General features: G+C 48.8%; 2 protein-coding genes and 1 pseudogene across 2 annotated transcripts in view; 1 reads left to right on the forward strand and 2 right to left on the reverse strand.

Moving 5' to 3' along the window:
* The window catches only part of LOC124523493 (olfactory receptor 2F1-like), a 335,826-nt pseudogene that overhangs the window by 174,373 nt on the left and 134,649 nt on the right, over nt 1-26,804 (reverse strand).
* CLCN1 (chloride voltage-gated channel 1) overlaps nt 4,344-26,804 on the forward strand; it is a 33,391-nt gene continuing 10,930 nt past the window's right edge. Inside the window, exons 1-14 of the mRNA XM_047096271.1 lie at nt 4,344-4,585; nt 7,175-7,295; nt 7,664-7,795; nt 8,366-8,494; nt 8,748-8,881; nt 10,012-10,089; nt 11,160-11,238; nt 16,557-16,682; nt 16,970-17,054; nt 17,261-17,362; nt 17,852-17,936; nt 18,390-18,539; nt 25,108-25,177; nt 25,367-25,477. Coding sequence (XP_046952227.1) covers nt 4,406-4,585; nt 7,175-7,295; nt 7,664-7,795; nt 8,366-8,494; nt 8,748-8,881; nt 10,012-10,089; nt 11,160-11,238; nt 16,557-16,682; nt 16,970-17,054; nt 17,261-17,362; nt 17,852-17,936; nt 18,390-18,539; nt 25,108-25,177; nt 25,367-25,477 — 1,582 coding nt within the window. The 5' untranslated portion in view covers nt 4,344-4,405. The remainder of the gene's footprint in view (nt 4,586-7,174; nt 7,296-7,663; nt 7,796-8,365; nt 8,495-8,747; nt 8,882-10,011; nt 10,090-11,159; nt 11,239-16,556; nt 16,683-16,969; nt 17,055-17,260; nt 17,363-17,851; nt 17,937-18,389; nt 18,540-25,107; nt 25,178-25,366; nt 25,478-26,804) is intronic.
* Nucleotides 21,229-21,817, reverse strand: LOC124524199 (60S ribosomal protein L35a-like). Its single transcript, XM_047096285.1, has 2 exons — nt 21,564-21,817; nt 21,229-21,346 (listed from the first exon to the last, which is right to left on the reverse strand). Exons 1-2 carry the CDS (start codon nt 21,815-21,817, stop codon nt 21,229-21,231), a joined length of 372 nt encoding a protein of 123 aa, XP_046952241.1.

The raw sequence follows: 26,804 nt of genomic DNA on the forward strand, positions 1-26,804 counted from the left end.
AGAATTTACATGGTCCCAAGTTGGATTTAAGGCTTTGTAGCACAGACACGGATTTTAAGAGAATTCAGGGCAGCATGAAGGAGATCTAAGCACTGGGCTCTGTAAGTTAGAAAATCCTTGGGGCGCAGTGTATCTGAAGTGTGTGCCTGGAGAGGCAAGTGTGCGAGTGCATATGGGCCCAGTGAGAGATGAGAGATTCCGCAGGAACCTCGTGGTGGGAGGCATCAGTGGGACCTGGGGGGAAGTGGTGAGGGATATGGAGGGGAAAGAGCAAAAAGAGTTGAGCTGAAGCACCTCACCAGCGGGAGGGCGGGAGTTGGCGGAACAACAGGGAAGGGCATGAAAAGCCTGCTGACCCTGGTTGGCTGCACCCCAAGGGAAAAGGGGCCGTCCTCAAGAGAGGAAGGGATACAAAGTTTCAGAGAGGCTAGGAAATTACTGGAACAGTGGGAGTAAGCAAAGTACCCATTTTCAGCAGGGGAGAGCTTCTTTGTGGGGTGCTACGTTTGGGAATTACAGCGCAGTAGCGAGGTTTCTGACCTGGATTGCATGTCCTTCCCGCCCCGCCCTTGAATGAGTATCAGGTTGAGTTTCACAGCTCCCCTCCCTTCCCCCCTGCTTACCTCTGCCAGGGATTCTCTGCTAAAATTATCCCCTCCCTGAGCTGGGGGCTGCCCTTCTCTGCAGCTCTCCTCCATCCAGCTTCCTCTTAAGGGGGAAGAGGAAATTGGGCCATGAGAGCAGAGTCGTGATATTAGGGGAGGGCAGGGCAGGCGCCTGGACCGAAGAGGGAGACAGGAACACGTGCACCTTCACAGGCCACCCTCCCTGCGGGCACATGAGCTGGTCATTTTCCACTTGTTTTCTCAGATGGGGAAAATGAGGCTCAGACTTCAAATAACACAAAAAAGGGAAGAAACGTAGCTTGAAGGCCATGAAGTCTACAATTAAATAGATTTTGAATGCTGGCTCAGCCTTTTGAGGTATTGGAGACCTTGGCTAAGTTACCTAGCCTCCTGGAACCTCGGTTTCCCTTAGCTGAAAATGAAAAGTGTTCTCCCTTAAAAGGTCCCCATGAGGATTAAGTATCATGTGTGGTGACACAGTATTAATGCATTACAAATGCCTGAGAATTGTGAACTCTGGCAGAATGAGCTTCAGTTCAATAATATGCATTCATATTCAGTGCTTGCTATGAGGGCAAACACTAGAAGTTTTTTGCATGCATTCTCTTATTACCATAACCCTCTAAGTTACTGCCTTTCTAAAGTGAGGTCAGGATGTGAAACAAAATGTTAGCTTTAATGTATGCTCTTAACTAACAGTATGACTTCTGTGACTTCCTAGCATGAGATTTTTTTTTTTTCCTCTTCACTTTTTTGGGTTATAGATTTTTCCCAGTGGGCTGGGAAAATAAGCCTGAGACCAGAGACTATCCCATCTTTGCACTATTTAGGTAGAGAATAGAGAACAAGCGTATCATGTTTGAGAAACCAGAAGGGAAAGAGACCTCTCCAGTGCTATCAGGAAGGCCTCATGCAGGCCTTGGAAGGGACCAAGTATTTGTAAAGATCTGGGGGGGGGCAGGGTCCAATGGGGAGTAGAGAAGCTACTACTACCAGGGAGTACAATTAGAAGGTGTGTGCGGTTGGGTGGGGGGGGACGCAGAGTTAACAGTTGCCTAGGTGAAACAAAAGCATGTGGTCATGGGTTTGATGCTAGACTAGATGTGCAGAGGGACAGTGATGTCTGGAGGCCGTTAAAGACAATGTAATGGTGCATTGTCCAGTGGGCTGGGGGGCTGGATTTGAAGAGGTCTGAAAACAAGGGTGTAACCCAGAGAGAAAGTTCGTGCTTCAGTTGATGGGAAGCTGTTGGGTGAGGGGGCAGGCAGTGGCTCGTTCACACCCACCTGTACTCCAACACACACTTTCCCCTGCACATGTGTCCCATATGGTCATTTTTGGCAACCTCCCTTCAAATAGCAATTCCATAAGCCTATAGGTTTTACTTTTTAGTATCATAGACCCCAAGAAAATCTCTTCAAGGGGCACCTGGGTGGCTCAGTTGGTTAAGCATCCGACTTCAGCTCAGGTCATGATATCCCGGTTCGTGGGTTTGAGCCCTGCATCAGGCTCTACACTGATGGTGCAGAGCCTGTGTGGGATTCTCTCTGTCCGTCTCTCTGCCCCTGCTCCACTCACTGTCTCTTTCTCAAAAACAAAAAAATAAGCTTAAAAAAATATATTCAAAACCCCAGAATAATTCATTCCTTACACAGTATACATACCTTCTAGAATGCGTGCATGCTTATAAATTTGTTTCCAGATTGTGGAGCTTTTCACAGAACTCCCGAGAAACCCATCTTCCAAATAAGAACCCAAGCATTGTACCTATGGGTAGGGGGTGGTCATAGTTTACATGTTCTTTTCTCCGTTTTAAAGACTTTAGTTAAGTACTCTCTACAGTCAGCATGGGGCTTGACCTTACAACCCCAAATCAAGAGGTGCACACTCCCCCAACCAAGCCATCCAGGCACCCTGACATTTTATTTTCTTGTTCTCTTAAAGATGGCAACCCATGAGATATTAACAATTTCCGATGTCAGACTCAAGTTACTCACAAATCCCTGCCCTCAGCGTTAGCAGCAGTAGGTTGCCTTGACTCTCCCAGTTTCAGAATCTGGTTTTTCTACTTCACAAGCTGGTGTTTCTACTTGGCTTGGTGGAGTGTGGATTTTCCCAGTTCCACTGATCTCTCTGCCTTCAAATCCTGGAATCTATAACCAGGTCCTGATTTTCTAAGGAAGCATGAAGAAACAGTAATTGTGTTAGATACTTGTTTCTCAGGATTATTGAGTGTCTATAGAAACTGGCTACATTCAGGAGAGCCCTTCTCAAGCGTGACGACGTTTTCTGTTTCTAAAGTTCCCCCCTCCCCCAAAGAACCTATTTTGACTTTGGCACTCTATTCTTTCATCTTACACCAAATCATTAGATCTCTTTCCTTACGTTCTGCCTGCAGAGAAGGCATCTGTCAGCCTTCAGGCCCTCACACCAGCACACATTTGTAATCATTGGCTGTGGATTATAAGCCTTCGAGCTCATAGGGTTGGTGTTAGAAAACGTGCTTTTAATGGCATCCACCTCCCCTGCTTTGGACAGTGCCATTTAGCCGAGGTCAAGGTTTAATTGCAGAGCAAGTGATTGGTGTCAGTACCCTGCAGTCCCTGAACTTGGAATACCCTGGGGCGGACCCCACTTGGTGACAAATTCTAAACTATGCGTTGGCTCATGTTTGTAACTTTTCTTCTATAGTGAGGAGTTCACAGGGGAAGGAACGTCCTAGGAAACTTGGCTTAAAAAAAAAAAAGACACCAGATAGGGTAGTTGGGCCTTGGCCAAAACTTATTTATTGACCCGAAAAAGGAGGAGTAGCAGAGAACTTCCCTGTCATCCTTTTTGTTTGTTGGGCTCATGATGAGAGACACTCCCTTCCCCCCGCCCCCGACCCACCCCATACCCCTGACCCACTTCTCCTTCTCCCGTGTTATCTAACCTGCCCTGACAGACCTAGGCAGGTGCTCCATAGTCTACATGGAGGCTCCGTCCCTCCCCGAGAGTCCAGGCTTCTGGTGTGACTGACATATCTGTCTGGGAAGTGGGAGAAAGGCCAGAACCCAAGGCTGTTACCCCTGCTTCCCACACCCAGTGGGTAATAAGAGTGGCGTCAAGGTGATGACGCCAAAGCATTATTAGCGGCCTCTGGCAGATAGAAATAGCAAAGCTGGAGGGGCAACCTGAAAACTGGCCGGGATGGGAGAGTTGGCCCCACAGATGAAGACTCAGTCTTGGGAAGATACTGAGCTGGGAGCAACTGGACAGGGAAAGATGGCAGAGAGGCACCAGTTACTCCCTCAGGTGAGTTATCCTCCGGATCCCTCCGTCCAGCACCCACCCCTCACCTTTCCTCGGGGAAGCGAGGGCAGGACACCCTAAGGGTGCAGATCCGGTGCCCCCGGGAACACACAGGTCTGAGTGTGCAGAGCCCCTCTCCATGCTGGTCTGGGCGATGTTTATAGGGGGCCCAGTGGCTTGGGGCTGGAAGCCTCCTTGTGACTATGGAGGGGACAGGGCTGCTGGCCCCCACTGAGGGAATTCCCTGCGGGCTGTCCCTCAGGTTCTTGTCCCAACCCCTCCCCCGCACCCCTCTCACACCTGCTTCGACCCCAAGCAGATCAGATGTGGCAATGGGGGGGGTCATGTGACGGAGAGATGGCTATAAATAGCTGGGGGTGGGCATGCTGCCCCAGACGCCTTGGGGACAGGCAAGAGGACGGGCTTAAGGAGCTGTACTGGGGGAGGCCCCGGGGCGAGCAGGCCAAGGCCTGGCCCAGGGAAGGAACATGGAGCGGTCAGAGTCCCAGCGACGTGGGGGGGAGCAAAGCTGGTGGGGTAGTGCCCCCCAGTACCAGTATATGCCTTTTGAGCACTGCACCAGCTACGGACTACCCTCCGAAAATGGGGCCCTTCAGCACAGGCTCCGGAGGGACGCAGGCCCCCGTCCCAACACCCGCCCCACACAGGTAAAGTCCAAGGGGGAGGGGGTGGTGGAATCCGGGGGACAGTTGTGTGACGGCTGGGGGCGGGTGACTGAGGAATCAGGTGAAAGCGGGAGAAGTGTTGTGTTAACTTTAAAAAGTACATGGTGATGTGTTCAAAATACGAAAATCCTTCAAAGGGCTGAGCTTAGCTAAGCGTGCGTTTATAGAGATCCCATCCCCTTTTTTTATATAACCCTGACTAACAGGACACCCGAATCCTAGGGGGGAAAGGCATAGCCACACAGGCTTGACTAGCCCGTGCTTACATAACCTGCCCAGAGTGGTTGGCGTGGGAGCCCACACCTCTGTGTGAAGCTGCCTCTTACTCCCTCACCCCCACGCAGACCCCACCAGCTCTCTCCCTGCTGACCCTCTGCAGTGCGCGCACAAATAAACGCTTCTGCACAAGGCAGAAGAAAGGTGCTGGGGTTAAGTGGAGAAAACGAACTGGATTGCAGATCAGTGATCAAAGGTACACCAGGGTCAAAATGAGCAGAAGAACCGCAGCCTAACTTTCGGGTGGGAAGGTCGATCAGGTAGGAGTCCATCAGGTTGTAGGCGCCCCGCCCCGGGGAGGTAGGGGTGTGCGTGCCTAGTGAGCTCACTGCAGGCGTCCGGATGGGTGGGCTGTGGACATCTAGCACGGAAAAGGGGACTGACGGCACAACTATGAAGGAAAGCTTGCGAGGTTGCTGCAGATAAACAAGCAGGTGATCCGTGAGGAAATGTGTGTGCACGTGTTTTAGCTAAAGATGGCGGGGAGGGGTGGGTGATGAGGGGATGCAGACAGGGCAGGGAACCAAGGGGTGGCTGTGCAGGTGATGTCAGCACTGGGGGACGAGAGGATCCACGCAGCAGTCTGCATCATCCGGAGATGGAGATGGTTACTAAGGGCACCTCTGGGGAATCAGTGGGGGTGGGGACACAAAGTCAGGAGAGATGGGAATGGTGAGTGCGGGGAGAGGGGCTTCCCGGAGAAGGTGGGGCCTGGCCTGGCCTTGCAACACCAGACGGGATTGGACAGAAAGGCCCCTCCTCAGGGCCCTGCTCCTCTCACCGGTCACCACATGCTTCGGTGGGGTGAGTGAAATGCCGTCAAGGCGCGGCGACAAAGTAGCAGGAAGCTTCGTGATGGAGAAGAATGGTAAATTAATTTCAGAAGTAGAGCTGGCCTGAAAGAAGAGAGGTTTGGACTTAAGTTTTTCTTTGTTTCATTTTTATTATGGAAAATTCCAAACTTAAAAAATAGACCCATGTAATGAACACCCAAATGCCCCTTACCCAGCTTTCAACAATCACCGATATTGTGTCTACACTGCTTCACCTCTCCTTCCCATTCCCAGCCTCACCCCTACACACCCGTGAATCCCAGCACCCCCCTCACACTTGAGCTGTCCCTCCCTTCCCCCAGCTCTGCTCTGATGCGGTGCCTCGCCCTGAAACACCCGGCACAGATTTGGCTCTCTCAGGTGTTTCCCAGCCAGGGTTTGGTCTGCAGCACCCCCTTCCTCACCTCCACACCCCCTTCCTTGCCTCCACCAGCCTGGGGCCCCAGACAGCTGAAACAGCAGGTGGAGGAACATGCACTGAGCCACAGGGGGAGTGTCTGCTCTCTGGGGCCAGGTAGCGCAGGGAGGGACACACTGTCTCGCTCAGTCACCCACCTCATCCCAGAAGACAGAACAGCCAAGAGCTGGGCAAAGAGTGTGCTCCTGTCCAGAACTGGGGCGTAAACTCTGCTGCTCATATTGTGAAATCAGATCTCTCCCACCCAGGCTCTCCCAGAACCGGCAACACGACCTGGCCTGACCCCTGGCCCCAGAGGACGGAGCTAGTGAAGGGGGGGGAGGACAGACCAAAAGCAGTGAGAGCCCTTGCTCCCCCGGCCCCAAACACACGTGTTCTCCATGGGGATGAGAGCAGAGGGCTCCCAGATCTGAGGGGCGACGCTCTGTCCTCTCCCCGTAGTGTGAGCGTCTAGTAATCCTGCTATGGGAAGTCCCTTACCAGGACTGCTTCCTGATTGTGCACATGAGCACAGGGAGGTGAGGCGGGTGGGCTTCCTCTGAACTTGAGAGAGCATCTGAGGGGCCTCAAGAGAGGCCAGACACACCAAGGCAAAGAGAAACCAAGAGTCCCCTGCTAGTCTGTCCTTGCTGGTCCACGTCAGGATTCCTAGGAGGGAGGCCAGGCAGAGAAGGGGGGTCTGGGATAGTAGGGAGAGGCTGACACACAGTAAGCTGGGTCACACATAAAACACCTGATTGACACAGATGCCCCGTCTTAGCAGAGTTCCTGTGTTTCCACTTTAGAGTGGAAGCTGGCCTCCTTGCCATCCATCAAGATGAGGACAGAGGTGGGGTGAGGATGGGTACAGGGGTAAAGGCGTCCAGAGTGGGAGTGTGTAGATGGAGCATTGAGGGCAGGGACCACCACAAAGTGACCCTACGTGAGGCTCTCAACGCCCAGGAATTTAAAAAGCTGTTTGTTTCCTCTGTGGGTCTGGGTGCTTCCCTCCGTCTATTCCTTCGGACTCCAACAAAAGACGTTTTCCATTCCCCCTGTGTCCAGATTTATGGCCATCACAAACAGCAGCCCCCGCACAAGGAGCAGGGCATGGGGATGCCCCCGAAGACGGGCTCCAGTGACAGCCTGGACAGCAAGGATGAGGATCACTCTTCTAAATGTCAAGGTGACGGGGACTGAGGAATAAAGGGATCTGGAATGGAAGGAGGCGCAGGGATTAGGAGAACTGGGACATCCCCACCGCCTGTAGCTCACTCTCTGCTCTCCCCTCACCCACACCCAAGCCCCCCTCCAAGCAGTAGGGAAAGGCATCTCTCTCTGCCTCCTCTCACCCTGCCTGGCTCCCTCCTCTCCCTCCCAGCCACCCCCAGGAAAGGAGACTTAGAAAGAACTCAGGTATCCCATGGGCAAACCCAGTGAATGTGGTGCAGAGATAGACAAGACCCCAGGGGCCCAGCTCCTCTGCTCCTGTCCTCAGTCACAGCCCAGAGCAGTGACCGGTTAGCTGCTCTTTTTGTCTTTCCCTCTTCCCAGACTGTATGCGCCGCCTGGGACACGTGGTAAGAAGGAAATTAGGAGAAGACTGGATCTTTCTGGTGCTCCTGGGACTGCTTATGGCTCTGGTTAGCTGGAGCATGGATTATGTCAGTGCCAAAAGCCTTCAGGGTAGGTTTAACCTGGTCCTTTACCCTCAGCCTCTCTTCGCACAGCGGTTCCTAGAGTTTCTAGAGTTCCTGCCTGGGATAAGCTGGGCGTGTTTGGGGGAGGGGGGGCGCTGCACAGAGGAGGTCTGGCCCAGGAGAAGACCAGACCCGGACCCAGATGCACTTCTGCCCCTTCAGCTGCTGCCATACAACCTGTGGGTGCCCCTCTAATAGGGTGACCAGCTCATCCCCATTTCCCCAGGGCTTTTCTGGTTTGGGCACTGACCACCCTGAGTCCCGGGCACCCTCCCCCCACCCCAGGTTCTGAGCAAACTGGGGCAGCCTGCAGTCCCAGCACTCAGAAGTGGGGTTCACAGACTCTACCTCCTACAAGTGGTGGGAACTTGGACAGGTCACGGCACCTCCCACAACTCGGGCTCCCTTGTGTCCAGTGAGAACAATACCGTGTGGTGAGGTCAGACGGGATGGCCAGGCCGTGAGGACGCTCCTTGCACACTGTGATGTGCTGCACCATGGTGGTGCGGTGACATCCCGCCACGCTGGGACTGAGCTCAGGCACGTGTCTCTGCAGCCTACAAGTGGACCTATTACCAGATGCAGCCCAGCCTGCCTCTGCAGTACCTGGTCTGGGTCACCTTCCCGCTAACTCTCATCCTCTTCAGCGCCCTCTTTTGCCACCTCATCTCTCCCCAGGCCGTTGGTGAGAACCTCCCACCCCCCCATCCGCTCACCACCCTACCCCTGTCGTGTCATCAGTGTTATCTCTTTAGCCTGTAGACCCTTCCAGTGCCCTTCCTCCCTCGCTCAGCCCCTCAACCCGACTGACGGCCCTTTCCCCTGTCTTGCCATCGTCTCCCCACCCACGCCCATCACCACGTCCGCCTGTCTGGATGTTTGTCTCCCTTTTAACCTCTAGCTGGAAGCGGCACATAATCACTCTTTGAACCTTTTAGGCTCCGGGATCCCTGAGATGAAGACAATACTCCGTGGGGTCATCCTGAAGGAATATCTCACCCTCAAGGCCTTTGTGGCCAAGGTTGTGGCCCTGACTGCAGGGCTGGGCAGTGGCATTCCTGTGGGGAAGGAGGTAAGTCCACTGGTGCTCGGCAGAGGGCAGCACTGAGCCCGGAGGGAGCTCTGGGAGCCTGAGACCAGGGGCGCTGGGAGAGCCAGCGCCAGGGTACAGTAGGGAGGGAAAATACTAGGGAAGGTCCTAGTCCTGGAGCAGAATAACAGAAGTCTGAGCCGGTAGGGCCTTAGAGCAGTCTCCCAGACTGGGCCCTGTTGACATTTTGGGTCGGGTAATTCTTGGTTCTGGGGGGCTGCCCTGTGCATTGTGGAAGGTTTAGCAGATCCCTGGCCTCTACCTCCTAGATGTTGGTAGCGCCCCCTCGTTTCGAGAATCAGAATGCCTCCAGATATTGGCAAATTTCCCTGGGGGGTGGGGAGAGGGATCTCGCCCGGTGGAGGACCACTGCCTTGGAGGCACTTCAGACCAGTTTCCTTGTTTTAATATTACAGAAGCTGAACCCCAGAGAGAGGCTGTGTTTTTTTCAAGGTTATACTCACGTGCATTTTTGCCCGGCCACAATCGGGAATCCACACGGCAGCCAGAGTCTTTTCAAAATGGAATCAGTACTGGCAGAACCTCTGCTTAAGAACTTCTAATGGCTTTCCAGTCTTCTAAAAATCAAGTACAAACGTCTCTCTGGGGCCTAGGAGACCTGTGCTGATCTGGCTTCTTTCTGTCTGGTCTTCTGCTCTCCCAAGCCGCCCTTGTTCACTGCGTTTGGGTGACAGGGTCTTCCTGTCCCTCAGTCACACAAGCTGTTCCCGTCCCAGGACCCAGCGTGGAGCGTTCTTCCTCCTGACACCCACGTGGCTCACTGCCTCATTTCAGTGGAGACACTACTCAATTGTGGCCGTCCCCGAGTGCCTTCTCTAAACCCACATCACACCCTAGTCTGTCTGCCTCTCACCCTTTCTCATTTTCCCCACCTGTAGCCTCCCTGAAATGCTGGTCCATCTCCCCACCCCCACCCCCCACCCCCTTCCCCTCTGGAATGAAGTTCAGGAGGGCAGATCCTCTGTTGTGCTCACTGCCGCATTTCTGGCACCCAGCTCAGTGCCTGGAGCCATAAAGCTTGTCCAGTGAAGGACGCACAGCCTCCCGTCTGGACCCCTGCTGCTGACCCCTCACCTCCCTCTCTCTCCCAGGGCCCATTTGTGCACATAGCCAGCATCTGTGCTGCTGTCCTCAGCAAGTTCATGTCAATGTTCTGCGGGGTATATGAGGTAAGGTTGAGAAAGAAAATGAGGGACGGGCTGTGTGTGCTTAGGGCGTCGGGAGGGCTGCCTTTGCTCTGGGCTGGCCGTGATGCTGAGAGGGGGCGTCGCGCTAACCCACGCTCCTTTATTCTACACACACACCGTGCCCCAGCCCCCCCCCCCCCCCCGCCACGTACCCCAGCCTTTTCCCGGCCGCCCTTCTCCATCTGCTCCCCGGCTCCTCCAGGCCTGCAGGCCCACCAGCTCCCATGCTGCCCCTCGTCAGTGCCCCCCCCCCCCCCCGCGCCCCATCCAAGCTCCGCCCTTGCCTCCTGTACCCACCCTGTCCCTCTGTTTTCCTGGTCCTCCCCACCCCATCTCTCGCAAGCACTGCTGCCGGCCCTAGCCCTCCACCCTCCTCGTCCTGCGTGCTTCTCTGTTGCAGACCGTGTCTGGGCGGCTTGATCTCCTGGTGCCGGCCTGTGCGGTGGGCGTGGGATGCTGCTTTGCAGCCCCTATCGGAGGCAAGTCCCACTTCCTCCCTACCCCGGAGCACGACCTGGAAGGGGGTTTGAGTGGCTGCCTAAGCTTTGGGGTGGAGAGGGTGCTCGCTGAAGGGACTGGTGGGTGGGCATTCAAGGAGTGACTCCGGATCGCAGCCCCTGGGTTCCAGGCACCCACGCTTTTCCGCCAAAGGGCTATGTGTTCTTTCGCGGCTGGCGGCTGTTTTATGCAGGCTTTTATTGGTACCGTTTGTCTGAAGTCCTCTCTGTTTCTCTTCCTATCGACACTTCTTGCCCGGGTTGTCCGCATCTCCAGCCCCTCTCTGATGATCATTTATTGGCTTACCTGCCTTGCACATATTTACCTTTTATTTCTAAGTTTGGCTTGCCCTATGAGGTCACTTCCTGTTTGCCAAACTAACTGAGTATCTCTTGACCTGGGAATCACTGGGGGAGTTGGGACCACTGTGAGTCTCTGTGACTTAAGCCTCTCTTTCTGCCTTATTCCCCACCCTTGCCTGTTCTCCGTTCCTCTCTGCTCCCCTTCCCTGCCCCACCCCCCATCTCTCTGTCTCTCTCTCTCTCCCCTAGTAGCAGCCATACTATTACACTGACATGCTGACTGTGGGCTGTGCTGTGGGAGTTGGCTGTTGTTTTGGGACACCACTCGGAGGCAAGTGATTTACCCCCTCCTACATCAGTCCACTGCCTGGCCCTGCTCCCCAAGTGCGATACTGCCAGTTAAAACAAAAGTATGACAAGAACAGCAAACTTTTAGTGAGCATTTACCGTGTGCAGGTGATGTTCTAAGCACCTTACTCCTGCTAAAAACTGTATGAGACCGACAGCACAGAGGAGAGGGAGGAGAAAACTGATCACAGAGAGGGTAAGTGACTTGAGCAAGGCCAGCCCATTAGCAAGAGGTAGAGTGGGGAATGAAAACCAAGGCAGTCCCCCCAGTCCCCCTACTTGTAATCAATAAAGCCTGTCGAAATTGTTGAACACCTTTGCCCTCCACTTATTACGTCCTCTAACAGGGGACCTTATGTAGTGTGTTCTCCACGGGAGAGCTTCCATTGTGCGTGTTATCAAGGACACGGGGGTCTAGGTGCGGTTATTCAGACTAATGGTCAGCTTTAATGAGGGCTGCGGACAGGAATTAAAGCACCTTTGCTCCCTGACAGCAACATAAACCTGAGATTAGTTCTCCCCACACATGAAAGGCAAAGGGCAGCTTTTCAGACTGTTTTCTTTGTCCTGGGTCACTAACAAGTGGGCACGGACAGAGAAAGCAGCCGTGTTTACTTAGTGGTGAGTCCATTGTAACAAGATTAACACAGGAGGGACTACATGGATCATTCATTCATTGGATTCATTGGTGATAAAAAGGGCACCGAGTTGACACTGGGGAAACAAAATTGCCGGAAAAGCATATGCTCCTTAAACGTTAGAGGTAGCTTTTCAATTATGAAAATGTAATCAGTCCCTTCTTGAGGAGTGCGCAGGTAACTCCCACGTCTCAGCTCAGGAATGACTTACGAGTAAGCGTTCAGAGGGAGCAGAAAGTGTGTCATACCCGTTTGTCCTGATGCTGTGCCCAGCGTAAGATCAGCTAGCATCCTGTCTGTACTTCTGGTGTCAGCTCTTGTGATTAAAGTCACCAGTCTCCACGAGTGAGGGGTGTATTTGAATTTCTGTACACACTTCAGTGCGTTTGAATTTCTGTACACATGAGACATTCACACTTAACATTTGTACCCACTTTCACGTTTACTTTCTCTTTTTGCCTTACAAATCCAGAAGGTCTAAAAAGCATTTTCAGACAGGTGGGCTTTTTAAATTTTTTTTTTTTAATCAGCCAGATTATTTTAAAATGAAGAGAATGTGTATTTTTTGCATAAAACTGGAATGTCTAGGATGAATGAGGAAGGTTTCTCTTGGTCCAGTGTAGAATATAGGGAAGGTGGTAAGGGAGCAACAGGTAAAACATGGCTCTTGACCCGAGAAAAGGTTCAGTACTGAAAAATTAAGATGCCATTTTCAGGGGGCGCCTGGGTGGCTCAGTCAGTTGAGCATCCGACTCTTGATTTCAGCTCAGGTCATGATCCCAGGGTCTTGGAATCAAGCCCAGCATTGGGTTCTGTGCTGAGCATGGAACCTGATTGAGATCCTCTCTCCCTTTCTCTGCCCCTCCCCCACTTGCGCACGCATGCACACACTCTTTCTCAAATTTTTTAAAAATTAAAAAATAAATACCCTGGAAGGTAGGCTTCTTTGATTATTTTTCTTTTTTTAAGAACATAGAGTAATTCTGAAAGAAAACATTAGTAAAACGATAATTTATTCATTATATAGCCAACTCTTAATTCCTTACACTGATGAAAGAAATCTACTTCAACAACCTGCTAAAACGACAAACATCTTTTTGCTTCTACCGTGTGCCCTCTGTGCAGTGTGCCCTCTGGGTGTGCTGGATCTCATACTCCCAGGGGCTCACAGCTGACGGGGTGGATGGGCAGATAAACCCATCATCATAGCCCACCCAAAGAAGTCTCTCGATGACAGTTTGGGCAAAGTGCAAGGAAGACAATGAGGACAGGGTACTTTGGACAGAAGAGACAGCATTGCAAAGTCAAGATCTGGGGGCTGTAATCACAGTAGATGAGAGCATTGTTAAGAGAAACAGGAACAGGAAGTGAGTCTGCACAGGGAAACCATGAAGGAAGGAAATCATGAATCGTGAAGGTGCTCACAGGCCACGCACAAGAATGTAGATTCTATTCTCTAGGCCACAGTTTGTCCAAATGTGTTTTACAGAACATGGTTCTCCATGGCATTAATAGAGGTAACATATGAAAAGTGTTCCAAGGTCAAATAAGTTGGAAAAACACTGTGTTAAACAGCTAGTTCTTTAAACTGGAAGAGTTATCGGAATGTTGGATATGCTGGCATGCTTTGTGAATATGCAAAATGTGGCTCCAGTACAGCATTTCCCACAGAATCCCTTCTGCAAGGAACTTCTCATAAGACTCAGAGGACCTCACAGATCGGGCTTTTGGAAATGATGTCACGGGGGAAGGGGAGCCATGGAAGAATTCTGTACAAGGAGGGGAGTGACCCACGACAGGCCCGGCACATCCATCCAGTCCCTCCAGCAGATGCGTGCAGAGTTGGACCAGCCTGTGGATTAACGGGATTCAGTCTAAGATTAAGAAGAAGGCTATTGTCAAAGCCCTGATGCCAGATGATGAAAGACTGAACTGAACAGAGGCAGAAGAGAGAAGAGGATGATACATACGGATGATAGAAAGTAAAATTGATGTGACCTGGAGGTTGATTTTATGTGAGTCTATAAAGGATGAGACAGAAAGAGGAATCTGGGCCAACTCCCAAAGTTTATTCCAAGGAAAATTGGGTGGACAGCGGTGCTGGTCAGCAAGACAAGGAATATGGGACATGAAACGGGTCTGGAGGAGTTGATCCATTTTACTTTAAATCTACTGAGTTTGAAGATCCAGTGGCATAGCCGACTGATACTGACCAGGCAGCTGGACTGTTGAGTCTGAAGTCCAGGAACTGAGCTGAACACATGGCTTTGCTAACAAGTAGCCTGTCGGTGGCAGTTGAAGCCATGAAATGGAGAAAGTGTGTCTGTGAGTAGCAAGAGCAGGAGACCAAGGTCAAGGCCCTGGCTTGGGCAGGGGCAAAGGAGCCAGAGGGGGAGAACAGGGAACATCCAGGGCGGCAGAAGAGAGCTGTACCACGGAACAGAAACCAGAGAGTTTCCAGAAGCTGTTTGTGTTTTTAATGCTTTGTTTGCTCTTAGGGGCACATTTTCTGCTTGGCTCAGACTAATAGTAAAATCAGTTCTCATTCCTGAGTATAGAGTGACAGACTGCTGGGGAAAGCATCCCAGAATCACATCATAGGAAAGAAAATCTAGCCCAGGGTTTCAAAATATGGTCGTAAAATATTCATAAGTTGGATAGCTTACACCCCAACAAATCAAAGCTGACTTTGTTTTATTACTGGTAAAGAAAAGGAGAGAGACTTCCTCCACCTGCTCCCCACACTGTGTCAAATCCTCCTTTCAGCCCGAGGAGACAGCAGCCTTACCGGCCGTGATTTGAGGAGCAGGGGCAGAAAGGGTGGCTGGCAGCTCCAGCTGCCCCAAATTCCCCCTTCCCTCGCTCCGCTCTCTGAAATTTCACCCGTTCTGTTCTCTCTTGTTCTCTCTCCTCCCCTTCCTGTCCCGTTCACCCATAGAACAGACAGAAAGCCCCGACGATGTGTCAGGCATTGTATTAGGTGGTGGTTTCCAAGGAACTTTTGATCCTAGGGGGAACTCAGAGATGGAAACACATAACAAGTGCTCAAACAGTCCAAAATTCTGAGACAGCTGTTTCCACCTGACGAGGGGCACCAGGAGTGCCTTCCCAGAGAAGGTGACTTTTGAGCTGACTCCTAGGGACCCTCGGCCAAAATGCTGCAGCTACTCTGTGAGGGAGTAACCGGCAGGCCACCATCCTCTTGGCGCAAGTAACTTACTCAACTATTGACTGTCACCTGTGAAACAGAGCGGGGCGGTCCCGGAGGAGTCCAGAGTTGTGACTTTGCATGTACAACAGGGAGAAAAACATTGGCTCGGACGGAAGCTGCTACCTGAGGGGTCTCAGGCCAGCAACCGTTCACCGTGGGGGGAAAGGAGGAGACACCTTATCTGGTTCCTGGTTGCTCTTGGGCCCAGTCCTCTCCTCTACTCATCTAGTTACATGCTGCATTTTTCTGGTTTCTCTTCCTCATTTTCTGTAAAGATGAGGCTTAGCTAGCTACTTCTTCTTGCCATCAATTTTTATCCTGCATCTAATCAAAGTCCACTCCTGTATTCTTAATACGTTCAAAGGTTATTTTCCTTGCTGTCTCTTGAATCTCGCTTTTAGGCCCTCATTAGCGTTCCTCACTTTGTCCCTCCCTCTGCTTGCTATCGGTGTGTGTATCGACCTCCTCATTTTCCGCTCCAGCATCTGCTCAGAAACAGTGCTATTTAGGCCTTTTAATTAGCTTTCCTTCTGCCCCACTCACCTTTCTGAAACAAAATTGTTTTTAACTCCTAGCCTCTTGGTTTTTCCCCTTGTTTTTATTATTTTATGTCAGGTTTTTAATGTTAACTTTTTTTTTTAATTTGAGAGAGAGCACGCACAGGGGAGAGGGGGAGAGGGAGAGAGAGAGAGAGAGAGAGAGAGAGAGAGAGAGAATATTAAGCTGGCTCTGCACTCAACGTGCATGCACAGGGCTCAATCCCATGACCTGGGATCATGGCCTGAGCCAAAATCAAGAGTCAGACACTCAGCCGACTGAGCCGCCCAGGCGCTCCTAATATTAATTTTTAAACACTTTGATGAATCCTCTTCTTTTCTTGGAATATTGATTATTGTCAGCTCTCATGAAGGCTTCTCATGTTCCTTTTTCTTATTTGTTCCTTATAAAGTTGCCTCAAGGTATGTGGTACCTGGGAGGAGGGAGTAGAGATTGGAGGGAATGTGAAGGAGAGTTCCCGTGGGTCCTGAGCTCTGCCTTGCAGCTCTGCTGAGCACCTGCTCTGGAAATGTTTTCTCCCATAACTTCCCTGCAGAAACTTTGCAACAATCCTTAAGTCCCTGTGGCTATCTGACAATCGTGAATCCTACTTTCTAAGGGAGAGAGAAGGTGGGACCACCTGACCCCCTCGGTCTGTGGGTTGAGGACCACACTCCCCATCCCCCACCCCGAGCTCCTCTCTGTATCTTACTGGACCACATCCCCAGCCCGCAAACAACCGCCAGCGTGAGCAGGTGTATGTTTTAGAGCGTGAGGTTCCAGGAGACCATTACTTCCCACTGCTGCTTCCCCTCGTGATTCAGGTTTCAGCAAAAGCACCTCGGGGCCACAGGGTGGGGGCTGGGGGAGAGCCTCTTACTCTGTCTGGCCCTGACCACCCCCACGCCCCTGCAGGAGTGCTGTTCAGCATCGAGGTCACCTCTACCTACTTTGCCGTGCGGAACTACTGGCGAGGATTCTTTGCGGCCACGTTCAGTGCCTTTGTTTTCCGCGTGCTGGCCGTGTGGAACAAGGATGCCGGTAACAGGGAAAGAGGGAGGCTGGTAATGGGGCGTGTAGGCAAGCTCCTTAGGGCGGTTTAGAAAAGGAATGGATGGCATTATTTCAGAAGTGGGCCCAAGGATATAGAGCAAAGATATAGGTCCTGGATCACGGAGTAGAAGGGCAATGTTCAGCCATAAAAACTGGAAATTCAGTGGAAGAGGTGACATTGGCCTCGGAGGAAGGAAGGAATTGACCCTCGGCTGATGATTCTGGCTTCCTCTCGGGTCTCTGTGGCGCTCCCACCATGCCTTTCCATCCCGTAGTCACCATCACCGCCCTCTTCAGAACCAATTTCCGAATGGATTTCCCCTTTGACCTGCAGGAACTCCCAGCCTTTGCCATCATCGGGTCAGTGGAGTGCCCTGGGAGTGGTTAGCTGGGGGTGGGGGCAGGGCAGGGTGCGGCTTTGGGCTGGGAGGGGCCCAAGCTGAAAGCCTGGGGGCAGGTGTGGGTGAGTGTGAGTTGCTGGGGGAGGGTGGGCGCCTGGTATTTGTTTCCCTGCCACAGCCAGGTCTGGGATGAGGGTTCCATTGCTGTACGACTTGCGCCCTCAGGATTTGCTGTGGGTTCCTGGGAGCTGTATTTGTGTATCTGCACCGCCAAGTCATGCTTGGTGTCCGAAGGCACAAGGCCCTCAGCCGGTTTCTGGCGAAGCAGTGAGTCACTGCCCTTTTGTGTCCTACCCATTTACTTTCTGCTTTCTCCACGAGCCCCTCCCTTTTAATCTTTCTCAAAGGCTGTAAATGCCAATACATGACTTGCGATAAAATATAGAAGCCCTGATATTCCACATAGAGAGAGAACACGGTGTGGTTTGCCCGTTAAAGATTGCTTTTTGGTGGCAAGAACATTCTGTGTTTAAAGAGCTGAGGATGGGATGCCTGGGTGGCTCAGTGGACTGAGCATCTGACTCTTGGTTTCAGCTCAGGTCATGATCTCACAGTTCGTGGGCTCTCTCTCCTCTCTCTCTCTCTCTCCCTCCCCCCGCCCCACTCCTCTCCCTCACTCACTTTCTCTCTCTCCTAAAAAAATAAAATAAAAATAAAGAGCTAAGTCTGCAGTGGGCTACTAGAACCCAGCTAGCCAGCTCAGTGTGACATCCACTGTGGCTAACTTGGGGGGGCTTAAATCTGTGTCTTTTTCAGTCGCCTGCTGTATCCCGGAATCGTCACCTTTGTCATCGCTTCATTCACTTTTCCGCCAGGAATGGGTCAATTCATGGCTGGAGAGGTCAGCTCCAAAGAGTCTGGGGAGGGAGGTGGGCGTCAGGTCACTGAGCTGGGACTAAGCCAGGGCAGGGCCACAGCACAGACATCCCTCCAGCTTCTGAGCACAGGTACTTTTACCCAAGTGTAGAATCTCTCCCCAAGAACAGACAAGAGAGACCCTTGAAAAATGAGACGAGAGAATCCACTTGTATGTTTGTTTGTTTGTTTGTTTTTTGGGAGAGAGAGAGGGAGGGGCAGAGAGAAGGAGAGATAGAATCCCAAGCAGGCTCCACGCTGACAGCAGAAAGCCCGATGCAGGGCTCGAACTCATGAACCATGAGATCATAACCTGAGCTGAAGTCGGATGCTTAACCGACTGAGCTACCCGGGAAACCCCAGGAGAATCAGTTCTGTACAAAGTGCTAGCACCAAACATCCTTGGAGACCTGCCCCCTTTTGCTTCTTCCTCTCACAGCTGATGCCTCGTGAAGCCATCAGTACCCTCTTTGACAACAACACGTGGGTAAAGCATGTGGGTGACCCTGCAAGCCTGGGCCAGTCGGCTGTGTGGATCCATCCACAAGTCAACGTCGTCATCATCATCCTCCTCTTCTTTATCATGAAGGTACCCCTCCCTGCACTCCTGACCCCCTAAGCTTCTGTCTGTTTTCAACCTGGAACCCATGGTTTGCATAGGGTAGAAAAGGGTAAACTTCATGTGGACCTAAAAACAAGTAGCTGGAAACCATAGCGCAGGTAAGTTGCCCATCTATAGGAGTGAGCCAGTGTCTATTCATGTCAACTTAGCGATGTTACCATCATTACCATAAGCCTGCTAAAAGTTCCACTTGCTAAGTGCTTAAGATGTCACAGCAGCCTGGTAAACAAGGACAAGATGGGGTTGAGCAGTATAGATGACTGTGGGAACACCTAAGATAAGCTAACCAAATCCCACCACATATTAGAGAATTGTATACTTCATTCTCCATGCGTCTGATTATCCATTTTTGGATGATTTGCATATCCATTTTCCCTCTGTCTAGTGGGTAATCTCTTTTCTAGAATTGCAAAAGAGATAAAATATTTAAATCAATTTTATTAGTGGCTATATGTAATTTTTATACATGGTATTGTTCCCTAGTTAGGTAGCGAGGCCGTGAGGATTTTACCACTCTCAAGCCTTTTTCTCCTAATTTCAGTTAGGAAACCACAACTGGTCTCTTACATCCGTTCTCTTCCATGTCTGCCCATCAAGGACCGTGTATTCCTAAGCTTCTCAGTCACCGCCTTATACAAAGATATTTTTATTTCCACCCCTAGTTGTGACATCTCTTCTGGCTGCTGCTTGCCTTTCTTTTTTCTCTTTTGATGATTGCCTTATTACTGACGGTGCGTGTTGCCTGTATGTTCCGAGATTTCCTCTGTATATTAGGGTTCTCAAGTAAACGACTGTCCACACTGAAACTTCATGCTTTTGAATACCTTGCTATTAACTTATCCATGATAATTTTTGTGAATCTATATTTTCGCAGGATATGAGTCACTAAGTTATATATGCTTATGGTTGGAAAAACTGTCTTTGTTTTTTGCTGCTCCTTTAATGTACTTGCCAAGGATCCCATGATTAAAGATACCAGGTGCTTGACACACCAGGTTCCAAGTCTGTGACTTACATTCTCAGGATTTGCTCTGGGTTTCTGGAAGCTGTATCTGTGCATGTTCTTTCCCATTCCACTCCATGTGGGTTCAGTGGGTCAACAGCGTCCATATTTTGCACACCTGCTTTATTAATTAGGTCCGTTTTTGTTTCTTCCTTCACAAGATTTGATATTTTTATCGTAAAAGTAGTCTCGCTGTCTTGTTAGGGATTTGACTTTTGGACTTCAGTACAGCGTTCATCTTCTCTCACTTATAAATCGCAGCTTCCTGTAAGTAACCGAGTCCAAGTTTTGATAGCATCTCAGAATTTATTGTTCAAGGAAAATAATATAGACTGAGCTGTATGGTAACTTTGGGATCATATATACTTTTTTTTAAATTTTATTCAAATCCTTGGGGCGCCTGGGTGGCTTGGTCGGTTGGGCGTCCGACTTCGGCTCAGGTCATGATCTCACGGTCCATGAGTTTGAGCCCCACGTCAGGCTCTGTGCTGACAGCTCAGAGCCTGGAGCCTGTTTCAGATTCTGTGTCTCCCTCTCTCTCTGCTCCTCCCCTGTTCATGCTCTGTCTCTCTCTGTCTCAAAAATAAATAAACGTTAAAAAAAAAAAAAAGAGAAAAAAAAATAAATTTTATTCAAATCCAAGTTAGTTAAAGTAATGTAATAATGGTTCCAGGAGTAGAATTTAGTATAACAACCAGTACTCATCCCAACAAGGGCCCTCCTTAATACCCATCACCCATTTAGTGTATTCCCCCACCCAAGCCCTGCCTCCCATCAACCCTCAATTTGTTTTTTGTACTTAGGAGTTTCTTATGGTTTGCCTCCCTCTCTGTTGTTTTTTTTTTTTTTAATTTTTTTAATGTTTATTCATTTTTGACAGAGAGAGGGAGACAGAACGTGAGCGGGGGAGGGGCAGAGAGAGAGAGAGGGAGACCCAGAATCCGAAGCAGGCTCCAGGCCTCAAGCTATCAGCACAGAGCCCAACGCGGGGCTCAAACCCATGAACTGTGAGATCATGACCTGAGCTGAGTTCGGACGTTTAACCGACTGAGCCACCCAGGCACCCCTCTCTGTTTTCATCTTATTTTTCCTTCCCTTCCTCTATGTTCATCTGTTCTGTTTCTTAAATTGCATGTATGAGTGAAATCATATGATATTTATCTTTCTCTGACTTATTTCGCTTAGCATAATTCATTCTAATTCCATCAATGTTGCTGCACATTGCAAGATTTCATTCTTTTTGATCACCAAGTACTATTCCATTGTGTATATATACCACATCTTTTTTATCCATTCTTCAGTCGATGGACATTTAGGCTGTTTCTATAATTTGGCTGTTGTTGATAGGATCATATATACTTTTAAAATGTCAAGGTTTTGGGGCGCCTGGGTGACTCAGTCAGTTGAGCATTTGACTCTTGATTTCAGCTCAGGTCATGAGCTCATGGTCATGGGATTGAGCCCCACGTCAGGCTCTGTGCTAGCTGTGGAGCCTGTCTAGGATTCTCTCTCTCCCTCTGCCCCTCTCCCTTGCTTGCATTGACTCTCTCTCTCTCTCAAATTAAAAAAACAAACAAACAAAAAAACCAACTTTTTTTTTTTTTTTTACAGGAGAACAAATCTACATCTTTATTTATTTACTTTTCAGTTAGTTTAAATCCTTGAGGGGTACAACGTCACACAGATTCTGTGGCCAATGGCTTTAGTAGGAAGGTTGCTTTGTAATTTGGCACGAACCATGCCACTGTTTCCTGGAGCATGAGTTACTTTTCTTTTTTTTTTTTTTTTTTTTTAATTTTTTTTTCAACGTTTATTTATTTTTGGGACAGAGAGAGACAGAGCATGAACGGGGGAGGGGCAGAGAGAGAGGGAGACACAGAATCGGAAACAGGCTCCAGGCTCTGAGCCATCAGCCCAGAGCCTGATGCGGGGCTCGAACTCACGGACCGCGAGATCGTGACCTGGCTGAAGTCGGACGCTTAACCGACTGCGCCACCCAGGCGCCCCATGAGTTACTTTTCCTGAGTATTCTGGTTTTGTTCAGTTTGCCACCAGGAGTCACTGTGTTGTTCTTTGCCTTGTACACAGAAGCACATCTCTTGCCTAGACAGAATTCAGTTTCATCTCTAGCATAAACACCTTCAATTTTAAGAAGAGCTGTGTGTTCCTTCTGGTTCTGGAGACCCCGCTTATAGCCAGCAAAAATGGCTTTGGACCACAGCCTTCCAGACATACTTGTCATTTTCAGGAGTCCTGTTCCCAGCAGGCCTCCACAGGTTCCAAGATAGTAGAAGGAGCAAGAAAAATAAATAAATAAATAAATAAATAAATAAATAAATAAATAAATAATAAAAAATAATTAAAAGAAAATGTCAAGCTTTTGAAAAGTTTTGAAGAAACAAAATACTGTATATTTTTCAACATTTCCCCTACACCTCACTTCACCTCATCCCAGATTCCCAAGTATATATCTGGATTCAACTTCACAGATTAAAGTTTATTCTAAGAAACCTAATTGGATTATATAGCAGGACTCAACTGTATGTCACTATTATTAATTTCTCACTGAATTACATCCTTGATAATGTGTATATCATAAGCGTGTCAGGGGGAGAAACTCATATACTTTCTGGGCTATGTTTCAAGCCCCACAGTATGTAGCAGGCCTGTGCTATTCTATAATATTTATATACATAAAACCACTCACTGCTATAAATCTGATATTGTCTGATTGATTATCATTGCTTCCAGCATTTTCACTATTCTGCTGTTTGACACATACACATCCCTTTATTCTGAAGTGTAGGTAATGGTCTCTCTGTCTTAAAAATAAATGTAAAAAAAATTTTTTTAAGAAGGGTGCCTGAGTGGCTCAGTTGGTTGAGTGTCCAACTTCAGCTCAGGTCATGATCTCACAGTCTGTGAGTTTGAGCCTCACGTAGGGTGTGCTGACAGCTCAGAGCCTGGAGCCTGCTTCGGATTCTGTGTCTCACTCTCTCTCTCTGCCCCATCCCCACTCATGCTCTGTCTCTCTCTGTCTTAAAAAAAAAAAAATTTTAAGTATAGGTAGTAGGTTACCTATACACACACACATATATATACGCACATACATACATACATACATACACAGGCAGTATCCATACAGGTAGATAAGGTTCTCAGCTATTGATGAAAGGAACTTCTGTATTCCTCAGTCTTAAGACATAGAAAGTATCACCATGCGGTAAGTCACCAGCTCCCACAATGTGTATGAATATTACAACTTCTCAGTTTCCCTTTTTAAGAGTCCAACATCATTACCTGGTATCACTGTTCAGCATAGCCCAGGGTTCAGTAGAATTCTTCATAGCACTCCTTCTTGTGAAGGGTCTAAATAAAGTGACATCTGTCATAATGGGTGTCTAGTTTCCCAGTTCTCTAGAACCGGGTGTTTAAATTCTTGGGAGTTATTTGTGTTCCACATTACTTACATTGCTTCTGGATCCTTCCTTTCATGTGCTAATAGCTCAGAAAGTTTGCTAACCTCATATGTCATTCTTTGTGCTACAGGGGTTGATCACTTCCATGTCCTCTGATCCTCATCTGTTCTTACACATATCTTGGGGGATAATCCAAACTTTGTCCTCTGAATTCAGCCCTATTATCCACGTATTATCTGTATTACTGGAGCGTTCAGGTTAACCCAAGCCAACAAAATTCTATATGGCTTTCATGTGCTTATTCCAAAAAGATGGCACAGAATAGTTCAAAGGGTCTCCAATTGTTATATGTCAGAATCACTTATGAAGGTTAAACTAGAAGGGTCTAGAACTCCATGTCCAGACAGACTGACATGGTGTCTGGTCATCTGCAGTTTCAACCAGTTTACCAGCGAGCATTTCTGTTGGGTGTTGCAGCAAATATTAGCTCTGAGAAGCCTTTTCTGTTTTGTATGGACACTATTTGCACGGACACTTGCATGGACCAAGCAAACTCTCTTCTTTCTTTCCTTCCTCCCTCCTTCCCTCCCTCCCTAGTGACCTACCTACATCTGACTTGCATTTATGAGCACCATGCCAGTGCTGAGAGCAGGCAGAGAAGAGGCATGCGGTTGCTTTCTACTCAAGGCGTTCTTAGTTTATATCTCTTCACTTGACTCTGCAGTTCTCAACTGTTTTACCCACTCATATTCTGACCTGAAGAAGTATGTATGCATTTTGCATCAACTCAGAGCTTCTGGAAAGAAACCTTCCCAGAGTTTCTGTCATGGCTCTTGACACCAGCCCTGTCTCAATGGAATCTTTTTTTTTTTTTAATTTTTATTTATTTTGAGAGAGAGAGAGAGAGAACGAACGAGGGATGGGCATAGAGAGAGGGAGATAGAGAATCCCAAGCAGGCTCTGTGCTGTCAGACACAGGGCTCGAACTCACAGGCCGTGAGATCACGACCTAAATTTAACCAACCGAGTCACCCAGGCACTCCTCAAGGGAATCTTTCTAAGGTTCAGAATATTAAGAAATTTATTTCTTACCAGCTTACAGTAAATTTGCATAGGTTTTTAATTGTAAATGTTTCATCCTGTCAATTTGTTCGGACTTAGCTGCTACCATCTTTCACCAAATTAGTTTGAGATCCTTTTGTAAGATTAGCTGACTTATTTTGGAAGTGATACATAAACCTAATTCACATGCTATGTCTCACATTTTTATTTCTTTCACAGATATTTCAAAAGCTCAACCAATACTCTTTTCTCCACTCTTATTTCTCAATTCTTCTGCATTCCTTGCCACAGAATGTACCTATTGCTTTTGCTAAAATTGTTCCAATTTCTGTTGGAATACTTCCCGACAGAGTTGGCCTTGGAGATTGGCTAGGTTTCTCAGTGTGCCCTTCCAGGATGGCAGGACAGATCTGATGTGTTTTGAATCTCTGCTTAAGGTGATTTGATGTTAGGAAATGGCTCCGGCAAGACAGGCTTCGCTCCAGACTCCCTTGTGAGGTTTACCATATAAACAGCTTTGTAAATGACCACCTCAAAGCTACATTAGTCATGTAGTAAGTCACTAAGACTTTAAGGTGTCTGCCACTTAGAAATGGGCTCTTTTTCAGAAACATAATCTGACTGGGAAAAGATATCCTCCAGCTTCAAGACTTTTAGGCTGTTCAGCTGAGGTGACCTTTTCAGGCTAAGAGGGTACAGTATAGGCCAGGAGCCTTCTGGAGCAGGGACAGGAGTCTTCAGGGGCTCCACTCTTCCTTCTAGATTGCCTAAAGGCAAACACAGTCGCTCCAAGTCAGAACGATTTGAGTTAACGATCAGGAGGAACTTTCTTATAATGTTGTCTTTGGTTGTCTCTTAGACTGAGCACTCCACGTTTTTTTTGGTTCTGGAGGAAGGGTGCAGACAAAATGGCTTCCAAAAGGATTTGCTATGCCAGGGTTTCTGTGACTCTCGAAGCAAGAAGGAGGGTTGGAAGTGGGGAGAGGGTGGAGGGTATGCATGTGTATTGGGCAGGGTTGAGAGGGTGTCCTGATGCCTCTTTTTACCCCAGTTTTGGATGTCCATCGTGGCCACCACTATGCCCATACCCTGTGGAGGCTTCATGCCTGTGTTTGTGCTAGGTAAGTTCTGGTGGGAAGCCTGGGATCTTACTGAGAGCTGCAATCTAGGGTACTGGGAAATCAAGGAAAGGTCTGGATGCTTGGGGCTTATGTTTGGTCTTAGTGCCCAAGCAGGGATTGGCTCTGAAAATATAGAGGATCTGGAACTTGGATCTTTCAATACCTTCGTTCCTTTTGTCTTTCTTCTAGGAGCTGCATTTGGAAGACTGGTGGGAGAGATCATGGCCATGCTATTCCCTGACGGTATCCTATTCGATGACATCATCTACAAGATCCTACCCGGGGGCTATGCAGTAATTGGTGAGACACATTCTACCCTCCGGAACCCCTAATAGCCACACTCAAACTCTCCCATGACATCTTTATTCCAGGCTTCACAATAAGGTTTTAATTTTTTGCTATTTGATTCAACTTTTGTTCAAATAATCAGCCCTTGGCTCTGACTCTCATTAGCTCTTATTGAACGTCTTTGAGCCTTAGTTTCTTTCTGTAGAAAAGGGATTATTATGGGGATTAAACAAGATAAGAAGGAAAGCACCTAGGATTGTGTCTGAATGTTTGGTGAGGGTTTTTTCTTTACTTCCAAAGAATCGGAGAAACAGCAGTGCAGGTGACTTGCTTGGATACTCCCAACCTACAGATGTGCCAATATTGACGGGACTTAAGAGTACATGACTAAGACCTAAGAACATGTGCTCATCCCTGCCACTTGTCACCTGCATGACTACAGAGCAAGTTAGCTACCTTTCTGCACCCCACTTTCTTTGCCCTCACGTGACTTCTGAGATATCTCACGGTCCTAACATTCTGATAATCTGTGATAATCCAACTGAAACCATCCAACTGAAACCATGTCTAACACAGAAGCCAGTGTAATCCTCAAAATTAGTATGCCTCCTCCCTCCTATGTTCTTCACCAAAATCCCATAACATCTAAGGCCATGCCTCCCTTAAATATAGAAGCCTTAACTGGCTTTGCATTGCATATGGCGACCTTACTCCCCAATCACAGTCCTTTACAAAAGCCTCTTTCATCAGTAAGAGTCATCTGCTCTTATTCCCCATCAAGTAAGCTGTACACCCAACATGGGGCTTGAACTCACCACCCCGAGATCAAGAATTGCACGCTCTACTGACTGTGCCCTTCTCTTTTGTAAATTTTTCTTGTTCTCTTTCCATGTATACCTTCTAGCAACTATTTCTGTTGATGGGAAAACATAACTAAAAACAAATAAGACAGATTCTGTTTTCAAAGAGTTCACAGAATCATAACATTGTAGGTCTGCAAGGGCCTTACAACTTATTTAATACCTCATTTACCTCAGAGATAAGAATATGGGATTCCAGAAGCATCAAGTTCTGTTCGCACAGTTGAGAAACTGTAGAACCAGGATCTGACACAGGTGTCATGTTCCAAGTCCACAGCCTGAGTCCTGGGTTTGACCCTCTTCATTCATAAATTGTTGACATCAAAACCTGAGGCCCAAAGTAAAATGCTATCACTGGGTTTTAAAATGCTCAGTTAAGAACAGTCCAAACTTCTGGGGCGCCTGGGTGGCTCAGTCAGTAGAGCATGTGACTCTTGATCTCAGGGTTGTGAGTTCAAGCTCCACACTGGGTGTAGAGA

This window comes from Lynx rufus, unplaced genomic scaffold (genome assembly GCF_022079265.1).
Source record: "Lynx rufus isolate CCGP_SWC_20201006 ecotype Redwood Valley unplaced genomic scaffold, mLynRuf1.p SCAF_4, whole genome shotgun sequence".
NCBI classification, from domain to species: domain Eukaryota; kingdom Metazoa; phylum Chordata; class Mammalia; order Carnivora; family Felidae; genus Lynx; species Lynx rufus.